Source organism: Scyliorhinus torazame, chromosome 12, assembly GCF_047496885.1.
Source record: "Scyliorhinus torazame isolate Kashiwa2021f chromosome 12, sScyTor2.1, whole genome shotgun sequence".
Classification (NCBI taxonomy): domain Eukaryota; kingdom Metazoa; phylum Chordata; class Chondrichthyes; order Carcharhiniformes; family Scyliorhinidae; genus Scyliorhinus; species Scyliorhinus torazame.
The window spans coordinates 218,926,660-218,947,182 of NC_092718.1; the positions used below are offsets into that span (position 1 = coordinate 218,926,660).

Sequence of the window (20,523 nt, forward strand, 5' to 3'; positions counted from 1 at the left end):
CTGTCAAAGGGTCAGTACTGAGGGAGCGCTGCACTGTCAGAGGGTCAGTACTGAGGGAGTGCCGCACTGTCAGAGGGTCAGTACTGAGGGAGTGTTGCACTGTCAGAGGGTCAGTACTGAGGGAGTGTTGCACTGTCAGAGGGTCAGTACTGAGGGAGTGTTGCACTGTCGGAGGGTCAGTACTGAGGGAGTGCCGCACTGTCAGAGGGTCAGTACTGAGGGAGTGTTGCACTGTCAGAGGGTCAGTACTGAGGGAGTGTTGCACTGACAGAGGGTCAGTACTGAGGGAGTGTTGCACTGTCAGAGGGTCAGTACTGAGGGAGTGTTGCACTGTCAGAGGGTCAGTACTGAGGGAGTGCCGCACTGTCAGAGGGTCAGTACTGAGGGAGTGCCGCATTGTCAGAGGGTCAGTACTGAGGGAGTGCTGCACTGTCAGAGGGTCAGTACTGAGGGAGTGCCACACTGTCAGAGGGTCAGTACTGAGGGAGTGCCGCACTGTCAGAGGGTCAGTACTGAGGGAGTGCTGCACTGTCAGTGGGTCATAGAACATAGAACAGTACAGCACAGAACAGGCCCTTCGGCCCTCGATGTTGTGCCGAGCATTGTCCGAAACCAAGATCAAGCTATCCCACTCCCTGTCATTCTGGTGTGCTCCATGTGCCTATCCAAAACCGCTTGAAAGTTCCTAAAGTGTCTGACTCCACTATCACAGCAGGCAGTCCATTCCACACCCTAACCACTCTCCGAGTAAAGAACCTATCTCGGACATCCCTCCTCTATCTCCCAACCCAAACCTTATAGTTATGCCCCCTTGTAACAGTTTCATCCACCCGAGGAAATAGTCTCTGAATAGTCAACTCTATCTATCCCCCTCATCATCTTATAAACCTCTATTAAGTTGTCTCTTATCCTCCCCCGCTCCAAAGAGAAAAGCCCTAGCTCCCTCAACCTTTCCTCATAAGACCTACCCTCCAATCCAGGCAGCATCCTGGTAAATCTCCTTTGCACCCTTTCCAATGTTTCCACATCCTTCCTCTAATGAAGTGACCAGAACTGCACACAATACTCCAAATGTGGTCTCACCAGGGTCCTGTACAGTTGCAGCATAACCCCACGGCTCTTAAACTCAAGCCCCGTTAATAAACGCGAACACACTATAGGCCTTCTTCATGGCTCTATCCACTTGAGTGGCAACCTTCAGAGATCTGTGGACATGAACCCCAAGATCTCTCTGTTCCTCCACATTCCTCAGAACCCTGCCGTTGACCCTGTAATTCGCATTCAAATATTTTCTACCAAAATGAATCACCTCACCCTTATCAGGGTTAAACTCCATCTGCCATTTTTCAGCCCAACTCTGCATCCTATCAATGTCTCTTTGCAGCCTACAACAACCCTCCACCTCATCCACTACTCCACCAATCTTGGGTCAGTACTGAAGGAACGATGCACTGTCAGAGGGTCAGTACTGAGGGAGTGCTGCACTGTCAGAGGGTCAGTACTGAGGGAGTGCCACACTGTCAGAGGGTCAGTGCTGAGGGAATGCTGCACTGTCAGAGGGTCAGTACTGAGGGAGTGATGCACTGTCAGAGGGTCAGTACTGAGTGAGTGCCGCACTGTCAGAGGGTCAGTACTGAGGGAGTGCTGCACTGTCAGAGAGTCAGTACTGAGGAAGTGCCGCACTGTCAGAGGGTCAGTACTGAGGGAGTGCCGCACTGTCAGAGGGTCAGTACTGAGGGAGTGCTGCACTGTCAGAGGGTCAGTACTGAGGGAGTGCCGCACTGTCAGAGGGTCAGTACTGAGGGAGTGCTGCACTGTCAGAGAGTCAGTACTGAGGGAGTGCTGTACTGTCAGAGGGTCAGTACTGAGGGAATGTGGCACTGTCAGAGGGTCAGTACTGAGGGAGTGCTGCACTGTCAGAGGGTCAGTACTGAGGGAATGCCGCACTGTCAGAGGGTCAGTACTGAGGGAGTGCTGCACTGTCAGAGAGTCAGTACTGAGGGAGTGCTGCACTGTCAGAGGGTCAGTACTGAGGGAGTGCCGCACTGTCAGAGGGTCAGTACTGAGGGAGTGCTGCACTGTCAGAGGGTCAGTACTGAGGGAGTGATGCACTGTCAGAGGGTCAGTACTGAGGGAGTGCTGCACTGTCAGGGGGTCTGTACTGAGGGAATGCTGCACTGTCAGAGGGTCAGTACTGAGGGAATGCTGCACTGTCAGAGGGTCAGTACTGAGGTAGTGCTGCACTGTCAGAGGGTCAGTACTGAGGGAATGCCGCACTGTCACAGGGTCAGTACTGAGGGAGTGCTGCACTGTCAGAGGGTCAGTACTGAGGGAGTGATGCACTGTCAGAGGGTCAGTACTGAGGGAGTGCCGCACTGTCAGAGGGTCAGTACTGAGGGAGTGCTGCACTGTCAGAGGGTCAGTACTGAGGGAGTGCGGCATTGTTGGAGGTTCCGTACTGAGATAGTGCGGCACTGTCAGAAGGTCAGTACTGAGGGAGTGTTGCACTGTCAGAGGGTCAGTACTGAGGGAGTGCTGCACTGTCAGAGGGTCAGTACTGAGGGAGTGCTGCACTGTCAGAGGGTCAGTACTGAGGGAGTGCTGCACTGTCAGAAGGTCAGTACTGAGGGAGTGCTGCACTGTCAGAGGGTCAGTATTGAGGGAGTACCGCACTGACAGAGGGTCAGTACTGAGGGAGTGCCGCACTGTCAGAAGGTCAGTACTGAGGGAGTGCTGCACTGTCAGAGGGTCAGTATTGAGGGAGTACCGCACTGACAGAGGGTCAGTCCTGAGGGAGTGCCGCACTGACAGAGGGTCAGTACTGAGGGAGTGCTGTACTGTCAGAGGGTCAGTATTGAGGGAGTACCGCACTGACAGAGGGTCAGTACTGAGGGAGTGCCGCACTGACAGAGGGTCAGTACTGAGGGAGTGCTGTACTGTCAGAGGGTGAGTACTGAGGGAGTGCTGCATTGTTGGAGGTTCAGTACTGAGGGAGTGCTGCACTGTCAGAGGGTCAGTACTGAGGGAGTGCTGTACTGTCAGAGGGTCAGTACTGAGGGAGTGCTGCATTGTTGGAGGTTCAGTACTCAGCGATCCACATAAGAAATTATGGAGATAATCAAAGCTTTGTGAATGAAGTAGTCTTTGTAGAGCATCGCAAACGGGCAAAGTGAGAAAGAGAATTTCCAGAAGGGAATTCCAGAGGTTAGGGCCTTGTCTGCTCTGGGCTTCCACACCAATGGTCAGGGTTAGCTGAAAGCAGATATTTTGGAGGAATGACAGACTGGTGGTGGTTACAGAGATAGGGAGGCCATGGAATGATTTGAAAAAGGTGAGAATTTAAAATTCTAGACGTTGCTTGACAGGGAGTCACATTAAAGCAGCGATCGGAGCACAATGGATGAAGCGGACTTGTTGAGAGTTAAGACACAAGCAGCAGAGTTGTGGGTGATCTCACACTTAGGAAAGGTATAAAAACTGGGAGACTAGCGAGGAGTCCACTGGAATAGTCGAGCCTCGAGGTAACAAAAGGCTGGATGGGGTTATAGCAACAGATGAGCAGTTGGGAAAGTTAGAGGTGGAAAACACAGTTCGAAGGGCAACGTAAATTTCAGGTCATGAGCTCATCTTGCAATCATAGATGTTTACAGCAGGGAAACAGGCCCTTCGGCCCAGCTTGTCCCTGCTGCCCAGTTTCTATCACTAACCTAGTCCCACTTGCCTGCATTTGGCACATATCCTTCTATACCCACCCTGCCCATGTAACTGTCTGACTGCTTTTTAAAGGACAAAATTGTACCCGCCTCTACCACTGCCTCTGGCAGCCCGTTCCAGATGCTCACCACCATCTGTGTGAAGAAATGTCCCCTCTGGTCTCTTTTGTATCTCTCCCCTCTCACCTTAAACCTATGGCCTCTAGTTTTAGACTCCCCTAGCTTTGGGAAAAGACGTTGACTATCTACCTTTCGATGCTCCGCATTATTTTATAGATCTCTATTAAATCACCCCCTGAGGCTGCTACACTCCAGGGGACAAAGTCACAGCCTATCCAGCCTCTCCTTATAACCCAGGCCATCAAGTCCTGGTAGCATCCTCGTAAATCACTAAGATGATGAAGGGACAGGTTTAATCTCCAGACCCTGGTCAGGGAGAGGGATGGAGTGATTCAGGGAACAAGGGGCGGGCTTCTCCGTTTTGTCGTCAGCCCGGGGGATTCCCGACGGCGTGGGGCAGCCCCACAACGGGGAGCCCCGTTGACCGGCTGGCGTAACGGAGCATCCCGCCGGCGGGGTGGAACAGAAATGTGGCGCGTCGGGATGAAGGTTTGTGGTGGGAACTGAGTTTTCTCAATCTTTAATTGGAGGAAGTTTCCTCTCAGACAAGATTTGGATAATTCTGCAGCAGTGGAGGGGTTGAGTGAAGCGGTGCTGGGGGAGAGCTGGGTGTATTCAGCGTAAGTGTGAAAACTAACACTGTGCTTTCGGACGTCTGAGGGGCAGAATGTAGATGAGAAATAGGAGTGGCCAAGGGTAGATCCTGGGTTGTGTGTGTGCACCAGAAGGGAGTGGGAGCAGGACGAGAAGGCATTGAGAGTGATTCTCTAAATAGATAAGAATGGAACCAGGTTAGAGCAGTCCCAGCCAGCTGGACAATAGTGGGGAGGTGTTGGAGGAGGATGGTGTGGTCAAACCATATCAAAGCTGCAGTCAGTGGAGAAGGCACGGTAGCACCATGATTAACACTGTTGCTTCACAGCGCCAGGGACCAACTTTGAGTCACTGTCTGTGCGGAGTCTGCACGTTCTCCCTGTGTCTGCGTGGGTTTCCTCCGGGTGCTCCGGTTCCCTCCCACAAGTCCCGAAAGACGTGCTGTTAGATAATTTGGACATTCTGAATTCTCCCCCTGTGTACCCGAACAAGCGCCGAAGTGTGGCGACTAGGGGATTTTCACAGTAACTTCATTGCAGTGTTAATGTAAGCCTACTTGTGACAATAATAAAAGGTTATTTTTATTATTAGACTCGATGGGTGAATGTTCTCCTTCTGCACCTTCGGGATTCTATGATTTTAAGGAGAAGGAGGGAAAGTTCACCTTTGTCACAGTCATATCATTCTTCCATTGCTGTTGTGCAGAGATTGGTTACTGCATTTCCCAATTACAATGGTCATGAAAGATAGCCTAGAAATGCAAGTTATTTTTTTTAACCCAGAGTAATGGAGGCCAATTGAGCTGCATTCTTCTCTACACTGCAATAACTACAGCATAAATGTTCCAGGATGCTTCACAGGAGTATTATCAAACACAGTTTGGCATTGACCCACACAGGAGATATTAAGGCCAATGACAAAATGCTCGGTGAAAGGGGTAGACTTTAAGGAATGTCTTGAAGGAGGAGGGAGAGGCAGAAAATTTTAGAGAGAATTTCAGAACGTAGGACCCTATGGGCGGCGCAGTAGCACAGTGGTTCGCACTGTTGCTTCACAGCTGCAGGGTCCCAGGTTCGAATCCCGGGTTGGGTCACGGTCTGTGTGGGATCTGCACGTTCTCCCCTTGTCTGCGTGGGTTTCCTCCGGGTGCTCCGGTTTCCTCCCACAAGTCCCGAAAGACGTGCTGTTAGATAATTTGGATATTCTGAATTCTCCCTCTGTGTACCCGAACAGGCGCCGGAATGTGGCGACTAGGGGATTTTCCCAGTAACTTCATTGCGGTGTTAATGTAAGCCTACTTGTGACACTAATAAAATTATTATTATGAAGACATGGCCGTCAGTGGTCGGATGATTAAAATTGGGGCTGTGAATTTGGTCAGAATGATATTGCCACAAGTTGAAAGCTGCATGAGATTACAGAGATAGGGAGGGGTGAGGCTATGGAGAGATTTGAAATTACAATCCCTCCATCCACAAGACAGTGAGATGTACAGGCAGAAAGATAGATGAAAGGGAAAAAGAAAAATCAAGGATAAACTGATTGGACAATTTCCACCTCGACTTTATCAACAGTGTTTTACTTTAGTTCCCACATTTCCGTGTAACCTGATTTGTCAATAGTTAAATTGCCTCGCGCTCATACTCCTGGGTTTCTTACCTCAAATGACCAGCCTTGGACAAAGAAAGCTGTGGAGAAACGGGACATGGTGAGGAAAGGATCGGCACTGTGGGAGATGTTGTACCGGAGTTTCATGCTCTCTTCTAATGTCTTCACCACCACGAGACTGAGCATCTCCACCTCCGAGATGAAGCTCTCGGTGCCTTTATCGATGGACAAGGCTTTGACTTGCAAAACACTGGCGCCTGTAAGACGGAAGAGAGAGCAGAGTGTGCAGCTTTTGTATTGAGCAGTAAAATTTCAACACCCACCCCACACCCCAATCCAACCTCTTTACCCTCTGGTTCATTTCATCCCCTTTTCCTGTTTTGTTTCGGTTTCTATTGACATCAGACAGCCTCAGCCAGGGATCCATCCATCAGATGTGAATCAACAGCGATTGTGGAGGGGGGGGACTTCCACTCAGTGGAAAAGAGAGAAGACGACATCGGAACTGAGACCAAATCTTTCCTGAGTGAACATCCATGCTCTCTGGCACGGTCAATGGATAGCGCTCAAGGGCAAGAACCAGTCTAAGCTTCCCAATTTTTGGGCGAGGGGCAATGAAACACTTGCCAATCCCAGCACCTAGATGGACAATGGGAACACCACTGCCTGTAGATACCCCTCCAACTCACTCACCATCCTGACATGGAATCATATCGCCGTTCCTTCACTGTCGCTGAGTCAAAATCCTGGAACTCCCACCCTAACAGCACAGTGGTTGTACCTACACCACACGGACTGCAGCGGTTCAAGAAGGGGGCTCACCACCACCGTCTCAAGGAACAATTAGGGATGGGCAATCAATGCTGGTCTAACCAGCGAAGACCACATCCCAAAAAGTAATCTAAAAGAAAACTGGCATTAGCTCTCCAGGCTGAGGACTGGGGGAAATTAGCCAGGGTTCCTGCTGCTGCACGTTACCCAGTGATTCGCTGCTATAGACAGCACGGGCGAGATTCTCCGACCCCCCGCCGGGTCGGAGAATCGCCGGGGGCTGGCTTGAATCCCGCCCCCACTGGTTGCCGAATTCTCCGGCACCGGATATTCGGCGGGGACGGGAATCGCGCCGGCTGGCGGGCCCCCCACCCCCCGCGATTCTCCGGCCCGGATGGGCCGAAGACCCGCCGCTAAAATGCCTGTCCCGCCGGCGTAGATTAAACCACCTACCTTACCGGCGGGACAAGGCGGCGCGGGCGGGCTCCGGGGTCCTGGGGGGGGCGCGGGGCGATCTGGCCCCGGGGGGTGCCCCCACGGTGGCCTGGCCCGCGATCGGGGCCCACCGATCCGCAGGCGGGCCTGTGCCGTGGGGGCACTCTTTTCCTTCCACCTTCGCCACGGTCGCCACCATGGCGGAGGCGGAAGAGACTCCCTCCACTGCGCATGCGCAGGAATGCCGTCAACGGCCGCTAACGCTCCCACGCATGCGCCGCCCGGAGATGTCATTTCCGCGCCAGCTGCCGAGGCACCAAAGGCCTTTTCCGGCAGCTGGCGGGGTAGAAATTAGTCCGGCGCAGGCCTAGCCCCTTAAGGTTGGGGCTCGGCCCCCCAAGATGTGGAGCATTCCGCACCTTTGGGGCGGCGCGATGCCCAACTGATTTGCGCCGTTTTGTGCGCCAGTCGGCGGACATCGCGCCGATACTGGAGAATTTCGCCCCACGTTTGCAGTTAGCCGGGGATATCCTGGAATCAATGGATTTACTGAATGGAATTACGTGAAAGAATCAGGGCATAGAGAGTTATATTATATAGTTTAAAGAGTTATATTATATAGTTTAGAGAGTCCTAGAGAATTATATTATATAGTTTAGAGAGTCCTAGAGAGTTATATTACATAGTTTAGAGAGTCCTAGAGAGTTAAATTATATAGTTTAGAGTGTCCTAGAGAGTTATTATATAGTTTAGAGAGTCATAGAGAGTTATATTATATAGTTTAGAGAGTCATAGAGAGTTGTTATATAGTTTAGAGAGTCATAGAGAGTTATATTATATAGTTTAGAGAGTCCTAGAGAGTTATTATACAGTTTAGAGTCATAGAGAGTTATATTATATAGTTTAGAGAGTCCTAGAGAGTTATATTATATAGTTTTGAGTCATAGAGAGTTATATTATATAGTTTAGAGAGTCATAGAGAGTTATTATATAGTTTAGAGTCATAGAGAGTTATATTATATAGTTTAGTCATAGAGAGTTATATTATATAGTTTAGAGTCAGAGAGTTATGTTATATAGTTTAGAGAGTCATAGAGAGTTATATTATATAGTTTAGAGAGTCATAGAGAGTTATATTATATAGTTTAGAAAGTCATAGAGAGTTATATTATATAGTATAGAGAGTTATATTATATAGTTTAGAGAGTCATAGAGAGTTATATTATATAGTTTAGAGAGTCATAGAGTTATATTATATAGTTTAGAGTCATAGAGAGTTATATTATATAGTTTAGAGTCATAGAGAGCTATATTATATAGTTTAGAGAGTCATAGAGAGATATATTATATAGTTTAGTCATAGAGAGTTATATTATATAGTTTAGAGAGTCAGAGAGTTATATTATATAGTTTAGAGAGTCATAGAGAGTTATATTATATAGTTTAGAGAGTCATAGAGAGTTATATTATATAGTTTAGAGAGTCATAGAGAGTTATATTATATAGTTTAGAGAGTCATAGAGAGTTATATTATATAGTTTAGAGAGTCATAGAGAGTTATATTATATAGTTTGGAGAGTTATATTATATAGTTTAGAGAGTTATATTAATACATGAACGTTGTGTAAACTGGGCCCGTGTTGATTTGAGTTTCAATGGTTGAGGGGTGATCTGTTTGGGGCGGTGTTGTGGAACAGATTATTATACAGTACAAAATAATCTCAGCATACTCAGGTACAGAACGATTGTTTATTTGCCAACGCGTAGGGATAGCACTACCTCAGAGAATGAAAGATCATCGGACATTTATACTTTGGGAAGCACGTACGCAACGCATTGCTTCATTTCCAACATTGCCTGACTTGGATTCACATTGAACAAATACTTCTGTTTGCCGTTTTCCACAAGGCAGGTGTTACCCCAAACATCATCTGCCTTCCCCCTCTCCCAGAGGCTCCTCCTAATCACTCCCTGCTGCCTGTTGCCATCAGCTTTGGCCTTGTACCACTGAATCAGGTCTTTGAGGAATACAGGGGTCACCAGGCATTCAAGCTACTGATATGGGCCCTAAGACGTCCAAAATGTACTGATACTTACTGGCTGTTTAACCACATAAGCGTCCAGCTAACAGTGCCTGTGTGTCTTTGCTACGTCAAGCATATTAGCTGGGTCTTTTACCCGGAGTGTGGAATTTTACTTAAACTTTCTTAATACAATTAAATTGTTTCAAAACCCTCGAAAAGTACCTTTAGTAAATTACATCGATTTCCTAGTCTCTTTTAACCCCTACAATAAAGATCCCTTCATAAACTGTACTCGTTAACAATAATAATCTTTATTATTAACAATAATGATCTCTATTAGTGTCACAAGTAGGCTTATATTAACACTGCAATGAAGTTACTGTGAAAATCCCCTCGTCGCCACATTCCGGCGCCTGTTCGGGTACACAGAGGGAGAATTCAGAATGTCCAGTTCACCTAACAAGCACGTCTTTTGGGGCATTATCTTCCCTAATAAATGGTTGTAATAAACCTATTCATTATTTCCCTCTCACAGGTGTTTAAAGGGGTCCCACAGTGAAACTATTCCTTCTGTTGGCCAGCCAGAGGGAATTTGAGCTGGCCGCTCAAGGACGAATCAGGAAGCACAATAGGTCATAAGTATATATGATACGGTAATCAGAGGTCCCTCGAACCTGCTTCATCAGACAAAAAAGAATCACACAACAAAGACCCACACCCTTGACCCTTAAAGGTTGTTGAAGCTGGACTTTCGAGACTGGAGATGGATAGATTTTAGTTCGGTCTGGGGATTTAAAGATTATAGAGTTAAGGTACAGGCCAATCAGTCTGTAATTGGGTCGGGTTCCGATACAATCAGAGTGTTCATAGCACAGAAGGCCATTCAGGCCGCATTGGGTTTGTGCAGTTGCCGTTTCTTAGTCCCAATCTGCTGACCTATCCCCATCGCTCTGATCTTTTTTCTTCCAATTTGAGTTCCTTTTTGAAAACCAAGATTGAATTTGCCTCCACCGCTCACTCAGGCAGCACAATCCAGATCCTAGTCACTCGCTGGGCATAATCGCTTTCCTCATGTCGCCATTATCCCCAATGACCTTACATCTGTGGCCCCTGGTACCCGACCCTTCCAACCACTGGGAACAGTTTCTCCCCATCTACTCTGTCCAGCCCCCTCATGGTTTGGAACATCTTCATCAACTCTCCTCTCAACCCTCTCTTCTCCAAGGAAGGAGCAAGTTCAGGAGGTGAAATGGCCAACTTCATTTCCGAAAGAAATCAGGGATCAAACCAAGGACATTAAAGGAAAAGAGATTGTCTCCGACCTACCTGTCACACTGGAGAGAAAGAACAGAGCAATGTCTTCCAGCTTAACGTTTATCTTACACAGGTGGACCTCTGATGCAGCAGGTGTATCTAAATCCACACCTTCAGATATGGGTTCAATCTCCAATGTCTCTTCCACACGTTGTTCCCAGTCTCCATGGATCAGTGACAACACTTTGGATAAACACTCCACCGCTGCCTCCGAGACCTCCACCTGCAGCTCATTCACCGTGCCGTCCATGTTTAGAGTGTTCGCAAAATCTCCAGTGAAGGACTGTGCTTGACTGTAACTTCCCTAGAGCCAGAGATGGGAGAATCAAAGGCTGCCGCCGTGTCCTGCGAGGCAATTCACCCGCTCCTCATTCCCCACAATCCCGCCACACACAGCAATCATTCATCCACCAATCGCAACCCCACAGGGCAGTGCAGGTCACAATCCAATCTCACAGTGTGATAGGCCCGGTCACTATCCAATCATACGGTATGATAGGCCCCAGTCACTATCCAATCACACGGTGTGATAGGCCCCAGTCACTATCCAATCATACGGTGTGATAGGCTCCGGTCAGTATCCAATCATATGGTGTGATAGGCTCTGGTCAGTATCCAATCATACGGTGTGATAGGCTCTGGTCAGTATCCAATCATACGGTGTGATAGGCTCCGGTCAGTATCCAATCATACGGTGTGATAGGCTCTGGTCAGTATCCAATCATACGGTGTGATAGGCTCTGGTCAGTATCCAATCAATTAGTGAATATACCCACTCGTTCTCTCCAATGACGGTGTGGTTTGCTCACAACCCCTGCACTGATCACCCCCACCCTGTTCGGATAGAATGGTTACGGCACAGGAGAAATCTTTAGCAGCTTACCTGTAAATTTAATGACTGCAGAACAAGAGCATCTCCCCACACATGTGTACTGGTGGGCGGGAGTTCTCTCAGCATCTGGGACCCTTTCCCTGCTCGCCACCAAAGATTGTTCACCGCCAGGTTCCCACGCCAGTGAGAGCTCTGCGTCTTCAGGTGCTGGGTGTCTGTGTGGTGACAGAAGGACCTGTTGTTATCATTGGGGTCGCGCAGGGTGGACTGAATCCAGATGGTTAAAAAGAGGCATTTAAACATTGAAACTCAGAAAACAAATCTGTCCACAATCCACAGTGTATCTCTCCCGTGATGCCAAGTAGGACGCCAGTGTTTCTAATCAATCCTAACTGCACACACAATCTTACAGCAGGGAAATGCACCATCCGGCCATTAGTTTCTGTACTGACTCTTTGGAAAGAGCGGTCTAGTTAGTCCAACCCTCTCTGTCCTTCTCCCCGACTCTTTCCCAAAGTCCTGAAGTTATTTTCCATTTTACGCATTTATCAAGTTCCCTTTCAGAAGTTCGATCTGTTTGCATCACCCTTTCAGGCCGCATATTTTGCATCCCAACAACTCGTTGTGGAACAAATATTCTCCACTGTCTATCTCTCTGATTCTTCTGTAAATTATTTTAAATAATTGCCCCATAGCGACGCTCCTGCCAGGAGAAACTGGATCTTCTGACAAACATGGACCAAACGCCTCATAATTCTGAACTCCTACTCAATTAGCAATCCGAATAAGTAATTCTTCCATTTAATGCGAGAAAATCTATTTTTTCTGGAGGACAAAATATTTTCTCATCACAAGCTCAGGTGTCGGCAGTGGTTCAGTGGGTTACACACTCTCCTCCGAAGGAGAAGGGGCTCAGCATGACTGCCAGGCCAGAGACTGGAACGGAAATCTAGAGAGACACTCCCAGTGCAGACATGAGTGTGAGCTTCACTGTCAGAGGGTCAGTACTGAGGGTGCGCTGCACTGTCAGAGGGTCAGTACTGAGGGTGCGCTGCACTGTCAGAGGGTCAGTACTGAGGGAGTGTTGCACTGTCAGAAGTTCAGTACTGAGGGAGTTCCGCACTGTCAGAGGGTCAGTCCTGAGGGAGTGCCGCACTGTCAGAGGGTCAGTACTGAGGGAGTGCTGCACTGTCAGAGGGTCAGTACTGAGGGAGTGCTGCACTGTCAGAGGGTCAGTACTGAGGGAGTGCTGCACTGTCAGAGGGTCAGTACTGAGTGAGTGCTGCACTGTCAGAGGGTCAGTACTGAGGGAGCGCTGCACTGTCAGAGGGTCAGTACTGAGAGAGTGCCGCACTGTCAGAGGGTCAGTACTGAGGGAGTGCCGCACTGTCAGAGGGTCAGTACTGAGGGAGTGCTGCACTGTCAGAGAGTCAGTACTGAGGGAGTTCCGCACTGTCAGAGGGTCAGTCCTGAGGGAGTGCCACACTGTCAGAGGGTCAGTACTGAGGGAGTGCTGCACTGTCAGAGGTTCAGTACTGAGGGAGTGCTGCACTGTCAGAGGGTCAGTACTGAGGGAGTGCCGCACTGTCAGAGGGTCAGTACTGAGGGAGTGCCGCACTGTCAGAGAGTCAGGACTGAGGGAGTGCTGCACTGTCAGAGGGTCAGTACTGAGGGAGTGCTGCACTGTCAGAGGGTCAGTACTGAGGGAGTGCTGCACTGTCAGAGGGTCAGTACTGAGGGAATGCTGCACTGTCAGAGGGTCAGTACTGAGGGAGTGCTGCACTGTCAGAGGGTCAGTACTGAGGGAGTGCTGCACTGTCAGAGGGTCAGTACTGAGGGAGCGCCGCACTGTCAGAGGGTCAGTACTGAGGGAGTGCTGCTCTGTCAGAGGGTCAGTACTGAGGGAGTGCCGCACTGTCAGAGGGTCAGTACTGAGGGAGCGCCGCACTGTCAGAGGGTCAGTACTGAGGGAGTGCTGCACTGTCAGAGGGTCAGTACTGAGGGAGCGCTGCACTGTCAGAGGGACAGTACTGAGGGAGTGCCGCACTGTCAGAGGGTCAGTACTGAGCGGGTGCTCTGAGGGCCCAGTTACACCTGCCATACGCAATGATTTATTTCTCTTTCTGTGAAACAAGGTTGACATTTTACCTCCTCCTATCACCGACTCCAGCTGAATATTTGGCCTCCAGACCTCACGCTGCAGTGGCCACTGGCTGCACAAAATAACCCAACAGCCAGAGAAGTGAGAGAGAGTGGGAGAGAGAGAGAGAGAGAGTGGGAGAGAGAGCGAGTGGGAGAGAGAGCGAGTGGGAGAGAGAGAGAGTGGGAGAGAGAGAGAGTGGGAGAGAGAGAGAGAGAGAGATAGGGAGAGAGAGAGAGTGGGAGAGAGAGTGGGAGAGAGAGTGGGAGAGAGAGTGGGAGAGAGAGGGGGAGAGAGAGGGGGAGAGAGAGAGAGTGAGAGAGAGAGAGAGAGAGAGAGAGAGTGAGAGGGAGAGAGAGTGGGGGAGAGAGAGGGGGAGAGAGAGGGGGAGAGAGAGAGGGGGAGAGAGATAGTGGGAGAGCGAGATAGTGGGAGAGCGAGATAGTGGGAGAGAGGGGGTGAGGGCGGTGAGGGGAGGGAGAGAGAAATAGAGAGAGAGAGAGAGAGAGACCAAGGCACAACAGAAAGAGGGAAGCCAGCAAGGCACAAAGCAAAACAAATGCAAAAGGAAAGACAACGGGAGAAATTAATTCAGAAAAGAGTTAAAGAGAGGTGCAGTGAAGTGGGAGACAGCAAGAGGCAGATGGGGAGATCAATCAATAGAGAAGGAAAAAAAAGCAAGGGACTGTAAAAGACAGAAAATTGGAAAAAAGGGGGACAAACAAATGCAAAGAGGGAAAGAGAGAACCAGCTGACAAGAGATGGGTGAGTCTGAAGGAACAGAGGGCAGACGGAGAAGGGGGAAGAGTCAGAGACAGGAGAATGCAGACAGAGGTGAAGGGGAAAAGCGGTTAGAAACAGAGAGGACAAAAAAAAGAGTGGCTCAGACAGATGGGGAGAAATACATTTCTGGTAAATTTTCATTCTGAATTGTGAAGACCAATTGCTAATGGCAAGTGTAATCTTCTGAAGACACAGTGCTGCCACTGGTAGAAGAGTGCAATTACAGCGTGACGGTTTACATAGGCAGCTGCCATTATACATTTGGACATGGTAATTTACAGCATAAGGATTAATGTGTATTTTATAAGTGGGATTGAGTTTCATTAACTCAGCCCAGTCCAGTTATTTCTCACATCCCTACATGGCATGACAACATAATGGTTATGTTACTCGGCTGGGAATCCAGAGGTCTGGGCTAATGACAATTTCAAGTCCCGTAACAGCAGGCGAGGAAATTTCTATCCAGTTCATAAATGAATCTGGAACTTAAAAAAAAAGCTAGTGATGACCGAGTAATCTCTGGATTGTTGTAAGAACCCATCTGGTTCACTATTGTCTTTTTAAGCAAGGAAATCCGTCATTCTCACCCAGTCTGGTCTATAGGTGACTCCAGACCCACAGCAATGTGGTTGACTCTTAACTGCTCTCTGAAGTGCCCCAGCAAGCCAATCAGCTGTACCCAAGACTGCTACGCTTGCAATGGTTCAAGGAGGCAGCTCACCACCACCTTCTCAAGGGCAAATAGTGCAAGGCAATAAATGTTGGTCTTGGCAGCGACGCCCACCTCCTGCGAAGGAATTAAAAGAGTCCTGTCAACTACATCTAACGTGGAAGCAATCGCCCCTGGATGTGCCATGAGAAATACAGGAGATCCACTCGTGTACGAAAGATTCTGTGATATAAACAAATGAATATTTCTCCTTCTACCTGACTGATGCAAAGACGCAGGATTAGGAAGGGGTAAGGATGGGGAGGGTAATAGGGCTATGCAGAGGAGTTCAAATAAAAGCCAATCTTAAGAAGTATTCTCACCTGCAATAATAGACCCGAAGCCCAGAGCAAAGGCTGGAGCATCAAGGAACTGGAGAGAGCTGCTCACATTGGACAGTGAACAAGTGATGGTGATGGGGATTTTCAGCCAAGGGAATTGCCTGTTTAAACACAGAATAAAAGCAGAGTAAAGGTGGGCTCTCAGGAAACATCACCGCAGGGATCATCTCATGACCCCAGAATGGAAGAGTGGTTATCCCTTCTCACCATGTCAGTAACACAGGGTGCTGGGGGAGAGGGGTTACTGAGTGACACTGTGAGGGAGCTGGATTAACATCAGTAGAGATACAGACAGTAACACAGGGTGCTGGGGGAGAGGGGTTCCTGAGTGACAGTGTGAGGGACCTGGATTAACATCAGTAGAGATACAGTCAGTAACACAGGGTGCTGGGGAGAGGGGTTACTGAGTGACAGTATGAGGGAGCTGGATTAACATCAGTAGAGATACAGTCAGTAACACAGGGTGCTGGGGGAGAGGGGTTACTGAGTGACAGTGTGAGGGAGCTGGATTAACATCAGTAGAGATACAAACAGTAACACAGGGTGCTGGGATAGAGGGGTTACTGAGTGACAGTGTGAGGGAGCTGGATTAACATCAGTAGAGATACAGTCAGTAACACAAGGTGCTGGGGGGAGAGGGGTTACTGTGTGACAGTGTGAGGGAGCGGGATTAACCAGTAGAGATACAGTCAGTAACACAGGATGCTGGGGGAGAGGGGTTACTGAGTGACAGTGTGAGGGAGCTGGATTAACATCAGTACCACAGGGTGCTGGGGGAGGGGGGTTACTGAGTGACAGTGTGAGGGAGCGGGATTAACATCAGTAGAGATACAGTCAGTAACACAGTGTGCTGGGGGAGAGGGGTTACTGAGTGACAGTGTGAGGGAGCTGGATTAACATCAGTAGAGATACAGTAGTAACACAGGGTGCTGGGGGGAGAGGGGTTGCTGAGTGACAGTGTGAGGGAGCGGGATTAATATCAGTAGAGATACAGTCAGTGACACAGGGTGCTGGGGGGGAGAGGGGTTACTGAGTGACAGGGTGAGGGAGCTGGATTAACATCAGTAGAGATACAGTCAGTAACACAGGGTGCTAGGGGAGAGGGGTTACTGAGTGACAGTGTGAGGGAGCTGGATTAACACCCGTAGAGATACAGTCAGTAACACAGGGTGCTGGGGGAGAGGGGTTACTGAGTGACAGTGTGAGGGAGCGGGATTAACATCAGTTGAGATACAGTCAGTAACACAGGGTGCTGGGGGAGAGGGGTTACTGAGTGACAGTGTGAGGGAGCGGGATTAACATCAGTAGAGATACAGTCAGTAACACAGGGTGCTGGGGGAGAGGGGTTACTGAGTGTCAGTGTGAGAGAGCGGGATTAACATCAGTAGAGATACAGTCAGTAACACAGGGTGCTGGGGGAGATGGGTTACTGAGTGACAGTGTGAGGGAGCTGGATTAACACCCGTAGAGATACAGTCAGTAACACAGGGTGCTGGGGAGAGAGGGGTTACTGAGTGTCAGTGTGAGGGAGCTGGATTAACATCAGTAGAGATACAGTCAGTAACACAGGGTGCTGGGGGAGAGGGGTTACTGAGTGACAGTGTGAGGGAGCTGGATTAACAGTAGAGATACAGTCAGTAACACAGGGTGCTGGGGGGAGAGGGGTTACTGAGTGACAGTGTGAGGGAGCAGGAGTAACATCAGTAGAGATACAGTCAGTAACACAGGGTGCTGGGAGAGAGGGGTTACTGAGTGACAGTGTGAGGGAGCAGGAGTAACATCAGTAGAGATACAGTCAGTAACACAGGGTGCTGGGAGAGAGGGGTTACTGAGTGACAGTGTGAGGGAGCAGGAGTAACATCATAGAGATACAGTCAGTAACACAGGGTGCTGGGGGAGAGGGGTTACTGAGTGACAGTGCGAGGGAGCTGGATTAACATCAGTAGAGATACAGTCAGTAACACAGGGTGCTGGGGGAGAGGGGTTACTGAGTGACAGTGGGAGGGAGCTGGATTAACATCAGTAGAGATACAGTCAGTAACACAGGGTGCTGGGGGAGAGGAGTTACGGAGTGACAGTGTGAGGGAGCTGGATTAACATCAGTAGACATACGGCCAGTGACACAGGGTGCTGGGGGAGAGGGGTTACTGAGTGACAGTGTGAGGGAGCTGGATTAACATCAGTAGAGATACAGTCAGTAACACAGGGTGCTGGGGGAGAGGGGTTACTGAGTGACAGTGTGAGGGAGCTGGATTAACATCCGTAGAGATACAGTCAGTGACACAGGGTGCTGGGGGAGGGGGGTTACTGAGTGACAGTGTGAGGGAGCTGGATTAACATCAGTAGAGATACAGTCAGTAACACAGGGTGCTGGGGGAGAGGGGTTACTGAGTGACAGTGTGAGGGAGCTGGATTAACATCTGTGGAGATACAGTCAGTAACACAGGGTGCTGGGGGGAGAGGGGTTACTGAGTGACAGTGCGAGGGAGCAGGAGTAACATCAGCAGAGATACAGTCAGTAACACAAGGTGCTGGGAGAGAGGGGTTACTGAGTGACAGTGTGAGGGAACTGGAGTAACATCATAGAGATACAGTCAGTAACACAGGGTGCTGGGGGGAGAGGGGTTACTGAGTGACAGTGTGAGGGAGCTGGATTAACATCAGTAGAGATACAGTCAGTAACACAGGGTGCTGGGGGAGAGGGGTTACCGAGTGACAGTGCGAGGGAGCTGGATTATCATCAGTAGAGATACAGTCAGTAACACAGGGTGCCTGGGGGAGAGGGGTTACTGAGTGACAGTGTGAGGGAGCTGGATTAACATCTGTGGAGATACAGTCAGTAACACAGGGTGCTGGGGGGAGAGGGGTTACTGAGTGACAGTGCGAGGGAGCAGGAGTAACATCATAGAGATACAGTCAGTAACACAGGGTGCTGGGAGAGAGGGGTTACTGAGTGACAGTGTGAGGGAACTGGAGTAACATCATAGAGATACAGTCAGTAACACAGGGTGCTGGGGGAGAGGGGTTACTGAGTGACAGTGTGAGGGAGCTGGATTAACATCAGTACCGCAGGGTGCTGGGGGGGGAGGGGTTACTGAGTGACAGTGTGAGGGAGCTGGATTAACATCATAGAACATAGAACATAGAAAATACAGCACAGAACAGGCCCTTCGGCCCACGATGTTGTGCCGAACCTTTGTCCTAGATTAATCATAGATTATCATTGAATTTACAGTGCAGAAGGAGGCCATTCGGCCCTTTGAGTCTGCACCGGCTCTTGGAAAGAGCACCCTACCCAAACTCAACACCTTCACCCAACACCAAGGGCAATTTGGACATTAAGGGCAATTTATCATTGGCCAATTCACCTAACCTGCACATCTTTGGATTGTGGGAGGAAACCGGAGCACCCGGAGGAAACCCACGCAGACACGGGGAGGACGTGCAGACTCCGCACAGTCAGTGACCCAAGCCGGAATCGAACCTGGGACCCTGGAGCTGTGAAGCAATTGTGCTATCCACAATGCTACCGTGCTGCCCTTGAGAACAAATAAATCTACACTATATCATTTAACCGTAATCCATGTACCTATCCAATAGCTGCTTGAAGGTCCCTAATGTTTCCGACTCAACTACTTCCACAGGCAGTGCATTCCATGCCCCCACTACTCTCTGGGTAAAGAACCTACCTCTGATATCCCTCCTATATCTTCCACCTTTCACCTTAAATTTATGTCCCCTTGTAATGGTTTGTTCCACCCGGGGAAAAAGTCTCTGACTGTCTACTCTATCTATTCCCCTGATCATCTTATAAACCTCTATCAAGTCGCCCCTCATCCTTCTCCGTTCTAATGAGAAAAGGCCTAGCACCCTCAACCTTTCCTCGTAAGACCTACTCTCCATTCCAGGCAACATCCTGGTAAATCTTCTTTGCACCTTTTCCAAAGCTTCCACATCCTTCCTAAAATGAGGCGACCAGAACTGTACACAGTACTCCAAATGTGGCCTTACCAAAGTTTTGTACAGCTGCATCATCACCTCACGGCTCTTAAATTCAATCCCTCTGTTAATGAACGCGAGCACACCATAGGCCTTCTTCACAGCTCTATCCACTTGAGTGGCAACTTTCAAAGATGTATGAACATAGACCCCAAGATCTCTCTGCTCCTCCACATTGCCAAGAACTCTACCGTTAACCCTGTATTCCGCATTCATATTTGTCCTTCCAAAATGGACAACCTCACACTTTTCAGGGTTAAACTCCATCTGCCACTTCTCAGCCCAGCTCTGCATCCTATCCATGTCTCTTTGCAGCCGACAACAGCCCTCCTTACTATCCACAACTCCACCAATCTTCGTATCATCTGCAAATTTACTGACCCACCCGTCAACTCCCTCATCCAAGTCATTAATGAAAATCACAAACAGCAGAGGACCCAGAACTGATCCCTGCGGTACGCCACTGGTAACTGGGATCCAGGCTGAATATTTGCCATCCACCACCACTCTCTGACTTCTATCGGTTAGCCAGTTCGTTATCCAACTGGCCAAATTTCCCACTATCCCATGCCTCCTTACTTTCTGCATAAGCCTACCATGGGGAACTTTATCAAATGCCTTACTAAAATCCATGTACACTACATCCACTGCTTTACCTTCATCCACATGCTTGGTCACCTCCTCAAAGAATTCAATAAGATTTGTAAGGCAAGACCTACCCCTCACAAATCCGTGCTGACTATCCCTAATCAAGCAGTGTCTTTCCAGATGCTCAGAAATCCTATCCTTCAGTACCCTTTCCATTACTTTGCCTACCACCGAAGTAAGACTAACTGGCCTGTAATTCCCAGGGTTATCCCTAGTCCCTTTTTTGAACAGGGGCACGACATTCGCCACTCTCCAATCCCCTGGTACCACCCCTGTTGACAGTGAGGATGAAAAGATAGAGATACAGTCAGTAACACAGGGTGCTGGGGGGAGAGGGGTTACTGAGTGACAGTGTGAGGGAGCTGGATTAACATCTGTGGAGATACAGTCAGTAACACAGGGTGCTGGGGGGAGAGGGGTTACTGAGTGACAGTGTGAGGGAGCAGGAGTAACATCAGTAGAGATACAGTCAGTAACACAGGGTGCTGGGAG

At 49.2% G+C, this 20,523-nt stretch overlaps 1 protein-coding gene across 3 annotated transcripts in view; it reads right to left on the reverse strand.

The window, feature by feature from the left end:
- LOC140386997 (bridge-like lipid transfer protein family member 2) overlaps nucleotides 1-20,523 on the reverse strand; it is a 193,835-nt gene that overhangs the window by 117,515 nt on the left and 55,797 nt on the right. For 2 of the 3 annotated variants that reach the window (XM_072469961.1, XM_072469962.1), the window contains 4 exons: nucleotides 15,367-15,485; nucleotides 11,463-11,626; nucleotides 10,592-10,883; nucleotides 6,087-6,292 (listed from right to left, as the gene is read on the reverse strand). In XM_072469961.1, coding sequence (XP_072326062.1) covers nucleotides 6,087-6,292; nucleotides 10,592-10,883; nucleotides 11,463-11,626; nucleotides 15,367-15,485 — 781 coding nt within the window. Of the gene's footprint in view, nucleotides 1-6,086; nucleotides 6,293-10,591; nucleotides 10,884-11,462; nucleotides 11,627-14,921; nucleotides 15,078-15,366; nucleotides 15,486-20,523 lie in introns of those variants that run through there. The other variant, XM_072469963.1, reaches the window with a different exon arrangement.